The sequence below is a fragment of the Nestor notabilis genome, unplaced genomic scaffold (assembly GCF_000696875.1).
Source record: "Nestor notabilis isolate BGI_N333 unplaced genomic scaffold, ASM69687v1 scaffold25825, whole genome shotgun sequence".
NCBI lineage: Eukaryota > Metazoa > Chordata > Aves > Psittaciformes > Psittacidae > Nestor > Nestor notabilis.
Genome location: NW_009931095.1, coordinates 23,554 through 31,166, shown reverse-complemented (window position 1 = coordinate 31,166; position 7,613 = coordinate 23,554). Strand labels below are relative to the sequence as shown.

The 7,613-nt window shown below is 50.5% G+C and overlaps 1 protein-coding gene across 1 annotated transcript in view; it reads left to right on the top strand.

Annotated features, from left to right (window-relative positions):
* MLPH (melanophilin) overlaps window positions 1–7,613 on the top strand; it is a 27,337-nt gene that overhangs the window by 213 nt on the left and 19,511 nt on the right. The window contains exons 2-4 of the mRNA XM_010015719.1: window positions 4,075–4,296; window positions 4,524–4,660; window positions 6,467–6,505. Of these exons, the coding sequence (XP_010014021.1) occupies window positions 4,075–4,296; window positions 4,524–4,660; window positions 6,467–6,505 (398 nt within the window). The remainder of the gene's footprint in view (window positions 1–4,074; window positions 4,297–4,523; window positions 4,661–6,466; window positions 6,506–7,613) is intronic.

Here is a 7,613-nt window from a genome sequence, read left to right as displayed (position 1 = left end):
CTGTGCGAGGAGGAACAGCCAGGACCAGGCTGTGAAAATCAAACATAGTGGTGAACAGATGACGTTGTCGCCGTCAAGGTGACAAGTTCGGGCTGCAAAGGTGCGAACTGGCGCTGTGCCACCAGCGGCCATGCGGATCAGTGTCATTACGGTGGTTTATGGGGACAAATATGCTGGCCCCACTCAGGAAATGCCTTCGTAGGACTTGATGTTGGCATGGCTCTCACAGGGAGACCTTACGGTGGAGCAAAGGATGGGATTTGGCAACCTTGCTTTTGTTTCATGTGATGATTCTTGTGCGTTTAGGACACAAGGGTTATTCAGTGGGTCCTGGGAGTCTAAAGACTCCTGAAGGATTCTGGAAAAATAACTGAGAGGAGAAGTAAACCTAGTGTAGTAGCCTTAAATACGATACACGGGGCCATGTGCCGTACTTGGAAAGTTTTAGGGGCCACAGGTTGGGAAAAGACTGAAAAACCACTGGAGCAGCAAATGGATGTATCGTCTAAGTTCTTATGAACAGGTCATTTGACAAAAGTACCGCTTAAAAAATGTTAAATTGGATTAGATTAATTTTTTAGCATGAGAAATTGTGGGGTTTAGGTCTTGTTCATTAACTACACCAGGCACTGGACTTAGTAATTTCTTAACTGTATTTCAAGAAGCTGCAGCGTCCCTCAGTGCAGTTCAGGGTCTGGCCAAGTTCTCATTTTTATCCCAAGGGGATGGCCCGTGCTCCCAGGCCAGGTTTGGGCAGAGCTGCACTCTCACTGAGCTCTCTTACCCTTCTAGCTCTGGACTCTGTGAGCCAGGACTGGGGCTGATGGCCAGGAGCTCATTGCTTGCTCTGTCAGAGCCAAAGGGAGAGGCGAGGGGTGTCTGTTATTCTGCATTTGGGGTATCTACATCTGTACTGTGGAATCAACCCCCAGAGCTCGTCGTTGTGTGCTCCACACCAGGCTGTGTGTGAGCCGCTCCATTTGCACCAGTAGCCACAGGAAGCTCTCAGTCATGTGTTTTTGAACCTTCTGATTACATCTTTTCTTTGCCTAAGAAAACGCAGCCTGTGTAGGAGGCGGAGATAACTCAGTGTCGTGATCTGCTGCCTTCCTTTGCTGGTAGCTCTGAAGTGCAGGACAGATCAGACACGGGTGTTGAAAAACATCATCACCCTGGGAAGGATGAATGTCTCCCTTGTGATGGGCCTGAGCTGTGCCTAGAGGAAGGAGGTGGGGACAGACATTGCTGTGCCCTGCAGCAAAGGAGTGGGCGAGGTGAATTCGGTACTTAGTTGACCTTGGCGCCAGACTGGCTTATCTGGGTCCGCTCCGATGCCCTGGGGGCTCCCAGATGGAGTGCCTTGGAACGGGAGGCGTGAGGCAGGGGGCAGATGTACTGAGCTGCTGTCGCTTCTCCCGAGCAGTGTTCCCTCTGTCCCAGCAGTCACAGCTTTTTCATTTTAATGGTGTTTCATCGTGTCTCACAGAGGGCTGACATTAAGCCAGCAGCCCCTGGCACTGCTCGAGTCTCTGGGGTAGAGCACATTACCCGGTCCAAGGCTTGGTTGCCTCTCTCTACAAGCTAAAGGCATACATCAGATGTTTCTGTAATGCCCTGGCACAGACCAGACCCCCAGTCTGGGAAAGCGCCACGCTCCTGCAGGCCGGACATGAAGCTGTGTGAGCGTTTTCTACCTGTAACAAGCTGGGACATGATGTGACATTGTGGGAGACCCTGCAGCCATTCACCCTGCTCCCTGCGCTCTGACCACCCGCATAGGCTTTTCCATTCACTGGGCTTGTCTCAACATGCCAGCCTTGAAGAATTCTTCCCTTTCCCCCGTTCCCCCCTATCCCCCCGGCTTGGTCTTTTTCTTCGCTTTCTGCTGTTTCTCTGCATTTTGTTTTTGGCAAAAGATATTCCCCAACAATGGACAAAGGCTTCAGCCATGCAAGAGGAATGCTTTGCTCAAGAAATGAAATAATGGCCACTTTGTGGGGGCTCTCCCTGGGTCCTTCCATACACGTCCCTGCCAGCAGCCCCATTTCTTGGGGACAGCTCTCTGCGTCTTTCCAGAGCTCAGCTGGACTGACCCACTGCAGTCTGGCATCCCACAGCAGCCCCCAACAATGGACAAAGGCTTCAGCCATGCAAGAGGAATGCTTTGCTCAAGAAATGAAATAATGGCCACTTTGTGGGGGCTCTCCCTGGGTCCTTCCATACACGTCCCTGCCAGCAGCCCCATTTCTTGGGGACAGCTCTCTGCGTCTTTCCAGAGCTCAGCTGGACTGACCCACTGCAGTCTGGCATCCCACAGCAGCCTATTCATTCTGCCATGAGCAGAGTAGGGAAATGGGCTGGCTTGTGTTCCTGCCAGCAAGAGAACAAGAGGTGTGCAGTCCCTGTGGGTTTTAAACTGGTTTGGTTGAGACTTGTCCTTCCTTCGGCAGGTCTCGTGGGTGAGGGAGGGGAAGTGAAGGGATCCGACCGGTCTCTGGGAACCAGAAAAAGCAGTCCAGTGAAAGATCAGATTCCGCTGGAAGCAGCCCTAGCATGGGAGTGGAAAAGGAGCACTGAGCCCAGCCCAAGGGGTTTCTGCGTGGGGGATTGTTTTTAGTACCCACAGGTGAATGGCTGCCAAACATTTGCACCACGTTGTTCAAAACTCTGTGAATAGTTGAATGGAACACTAGGTGCCCAGTTCAGCCTTTATGCTGATTTTCACATGTTCCAGATCCTTGGTGAGTGCAAGCTGGTATCACTCCTGTGTAACAGTGAATGCAGCCCAAGGTGCTGGCAGTGAGCTGATAAGAAAAGTCCTGTGTCATTTCCTCTCCCTCCCCCGAACAAACCCCAAGAGCTGATTCCTCATTGCAAACTGATTTGGTTAAACAGAGATTAGCTTGATTTACTTTCACATCAATCTCGCCACCAGCCACATCGCTGCTCCCATGGGCGCCCCTGCACCACGCTGCCACACCAGCACGGCTCCTGCTGTGGTCAGCCTGGTGTCAGCACATCTCCCTGCTGGCTGGGGGGCACTGGCAGCAGCACCACCAGAAGCCTTTGGTCCAGGCTGTGCTCCTGAAGCAGCCCCCAGTCCTGGCTGATAGAGTGTTTTTGGCCCAGGCTGACTTCTACCTTAGAAAATGCAGCTTCCAAACCCTGCCTAGGCAGAAAACAACCTTCTAGGGACCTTCCCTACAACTCAAACATTGCCTCTCGGCCATAGCCCCAAAGGCAAACATACCTGAAGCAGTGTGTGGTGCAGGGAACAAACAGAAAGCCTTTGGGTAGTGCAGCGGACTCTCACCAGCTGCGCAGGCATTTTACCTGGCCCTGGCTGTCACAGGGGGTTCAGCCTCACACAGGCAGCTTCTTGAACGGGTACCTGCTCTAGCAGCCAAGTCTGAATAGCAAAAGGAGCCTATAGTGACAGACTGCTAGGACAAGGTGCTTTTGAAAAGAGTTTGTGCTGGCCAGGCATATACAGGACTGCCATGAACATCTCCTGCTGCTGTTCTCTGCACTGCCAGAACCTTGTTGCACATCACTCCTGCCTTTAATAAAAGCCTTGGCTGCATTTAGCACTGAAGTACTAGATTAAAACCCCTTTTAGTCCTTTTTTGTCTCAGATTGTTTTCCCTTCCTCTCCCCAGAATTCCAGGAAGCTTTTCATTCCCAGCTGAAAGATTGTGCTGGGTTGGTGTACAGCCACATACTTTGAGAGGAGCCACTCTCCTGAGATTCCTGGCATTGATCAATTGACCAATAACCTGTGAAGCAAATGGGCCAGGTTTTGGCTCAATCAAAGTCAATCTCAACAGCAGCAGATCCTAATGTGTATTAGCCTGCCTGGAATCTGGAGCCCACTTCTTTGTTCAGCTTATTTAATTGGTGATATGTCAGTTGTTAGATTTGCCCTGCAGTGTTATCCACAAGCTGTGGGACCCAGGATGTTCCCTGGAAAATCATTCCTGCAGTGGCTGAGGTGTAGTGGGATTTGCCATGTGAAAGCTCATAGTGAAATGGTGACAAAAACAAGTTCCTGTGGTTTGGGCTGTGTTTTTGCAGGGAGCTAAAATGCAAGATCAACCAGGAGAGCAGCAAGAGAGAGTTCCTGACAAATCAGTCTCACCTCAATGAAACCCACTGCGTCCACTGCCTCCAGCCCTTCAAGTTCCTGCTCAACAGCAAGCGGCAGTGCCAGGACTGCCACTTCTTCACCTGCAAGAACTGCAGCCGCTACAACAAGAAGGAGCAAGGCTGGGTCTGCGATCCCTGCCGGCTCTCCAGGTACCGCCGCTGCCACGGAGGATGAGGGGCAAGGCAAGCCCTGGGGCTGAGGCTCAAGAAGGGTCGCCCAAACTCAGCATCCCTTTATGCTGCTTAGAAACCAATTCTGTTGACTATAAACGAAACTGTGGTTTTGGCAAGAGATGGTTTCTGGGTGAGGGGCTGGTCACCACAGGTGTGGCCAGACTGGTTCACCTAGTATGTATGCGCACTGTGTCTTTGGGCAGGATCGTGAAGATTGGATCCCTGGAGTGGTACTATGAACACGTGAGGTCCCGTTTCAAGAGGTTTGGAAGTGCCAAAGTGCTGCAGTCCCTCTATGGCAGGCTGCAGCCGGGGCATGGCGCCAGCTCCACGTTCCTAGGTGAGGAGGGGCACCGGGGTTTCTCCTGTCCTGCTGCACACGGGGAGTCTGCACAGTCCGTGCTGGGATGCGCCAAGGGGGGACAATGAGCACTGATGCCCCTCTGAGTGCTTTGTAGCTTCCAGATCATTCAAAACATGCTGGGCAGGAAGCAGAGGGTCAGAGGTGTGTGTTCATCATACTGAGGGCAGCAGAGCACATGTTCTTGGAGGATGCTCCGAGGGCTGGAGCAGCTCTGCTGTGAAAACAGGCTGAGAGAGCTGGGCTGGGGCAGCTGGAGAAGAGAAGGCTCCTGAAGGGGACACCTTAGAGCAGCTCCAGTGCCTAAAGGGGCTCCAGGAAACCTGGAGAGGGGCTTTGGACAAGGGATGGAAGGGACAGGACAAGGGGAATGGCTTGAACCTGCCAGAGGGGAGGCTGAGATGAGCTCTGAGGCAGCAGCTCTTCCCTGTGAGGGTGCTGAGGCGCTGGCACAGGGTGCCCAGAGAAGCTGTGGCTGCCCCATCCCTGGCAGTGTTCAAGGGCAGGTTGGACACAGGGGCTTGGAGCAACCTGCTCTAGTGGAAGGTGTCCCTGCCCGGGGCAGGGGTTGGAGCTGGAGGAGCTTTAAGGTCCCTTCAACCCAAACCATTCCATGATTCTATGTTTTTTAGCTCTGTTAAGATTGATATTTTTACCACAGAGTTGAGAATATCTTGTGCTTAGTTTTAACAAGCCTCACGTCCTGCAGTTTGTAAGTATATAAGAGTTGCAGCTCTTGTTTTTCTTTCTTTTAGCTCTTTTTGTCACAAGGGAGAGCTTGTGACATTAACCCAAGTTTAACCTGCAGGGCCTGTAAATCCCACTGGCTGGATAAGGCAGCACTTACTGTTTCCCTTGATCTAATGACTTTTACAGCTGATCTGGTGATGGTCTGGCACTGGCAAAACAGTATCAAAACTACTGAGTTTCCTGTCTCCATGATTGTTTTCTCCAGAGCTTTATGGAACTTCAGTGTTCCTGATATTGGTCAATAGCGCGTGAACATGTGCTGAAAGCTGCTGTTAATATGGTGTTATTTACTGGGTAGCTGCTAATTGCCATTCACACATACTTTGCCTGGTGCTTTTGAAAACCAGTGTGGATTTTATTCCTTTTCTGAGGAGCCACAGGAAAGTTTGCACAAATACCATAGACTTGAGTGATCCAGCTGGTCCAGCCTTACCCAGACCACTCATGGCAGAAATAATCAGAAAGAGCATGAAGGGTGGTGGCATTAAACATATAGTTAATGCAGTGGGAGACAGACAATTCATGCAGCATTCAGTCTGAAAACGCATCAGACCACAGAGAAAGGACAATCAGAGAAAACCAAGCTAAGCGTGAGGATGACAGTGCTTCAGGCTTCTTTGCATTGAGAGCCTGATGCCTTTTTTTAAAATGAATTATTTTATTGTTATTACTTCATTAGCACCAGTGAATTGGCTTGACCCTTAAGCAAGAAAGAACCTCCACCTGGAGCCTGTCTCTGGTTGCAGGAGAAGGAGCAGAATGATGTGAAACCGCTGTGTTTTAGGTGGCCATCTGCTGCTGCACTGCCCGGCGTGTTGCATTAGGGCTGTGGAAGTGGTGACAATAAGGTCTTGGGGTTTTAAAAGTCAAGTTCTGTCTCAAAGTGCTTCTTTTATTCTGTCTTTCTGATGTCTCTGCCTTGTGATGGCTGAAGAATGAGGGCTGCGGTTGCCATAGCTCTGAGGCTTGTTCTCTCAGAGGTACCTGGAGAAAATGTGCTTACTTATTTTTCCCACAATTTTTCTTTTCACTTAGGTCATCAGGACAGAGTTTACAGCCTGCCAGACATTAACAGTGAGTACAGAAGAGAATTGCAGCATGTGACTCCCAGTTCAAGAGAGGTTTCTAATGTCTTTTCCTCTTCACACCCTCTGGCTATGGGCTCTCTGCTGTGGTTTGGTGTGGCTGGACCAGGGAAAACATCTCTCCACTGCAGTGGAGATGGATTATAATACTTGTCTCTTGCACTGCTGTACACATGGGGTGTCAGACCATAGACTTGGATATAACAGGGCTTTTAGCTACATGCCAAACTTGAAGCCTGCAAGTACTCATCATCTCAATGCACTTAAGTAATACACTTAAAGCTGGCCATATTCTTAAGGGACCAACTGAATTTAGGACTTCACGTTGCGTTCCTTAGGAGCCCTTGCAGGAGAAATTCACTGCACCTTGCCATTTGATATAAGAAAACATTTTTCCTACCTTAACTTTGGACTTGGTCTGCATTTGTGTTGTTCCCAATATACTGCTGGGCTTGACAATGATCTGGGTACGGAGATGAGGACTGGAAAGGAGTGGGTCACAGATAGCAGAGCTGGCTGATAGAAACCAGGACAAGCAGAGGCTGAGCTGTGGTGCCTTCAAACACCGGAGTCACTCGGGTGGACCTCGGGGTGCTCTCTGTGGTGCAGGTGTCCTTCGTCTCCCTTTAGTGATCACTTCCACACCTTTGGTAGTGCACATCTGGAAGGGGAAGCAATGAGAGGCCGGCTGAGCTTTTGCAAGATCAAGTGGGTATCTGCAATGCTGCCTGAGAACTGCATCCAAAAGAGCTTCCACCCTCCAAACCTTAGACTGTGGTCAGTGCAGGCCAGCTGCAGCACTGGGGCAACCTTAAAATGTTCCTGTCCTTTTCCCATCCTTTGTCCCCTTCCCTTAACTTGTGCAGTCTACTGGTCATGGCGTAGTATGCAAAAAAAACCCCTAACCTGAAACCCCTGTGGGTAATATTTCTGATGGAACATTAGAATAGAAAAGAACAGAATAGAGTATTAATTAGATGTAAGAAATTCCTCACCATGAGGGTGCTGAGGCGCTGGCACAGGGTGCCCAGAGAAGCTGTGGCTGCCCCATCCCTGGCAGTGTTCAAGGCCAGGTTGGACACAGGGGCTTGGAACAA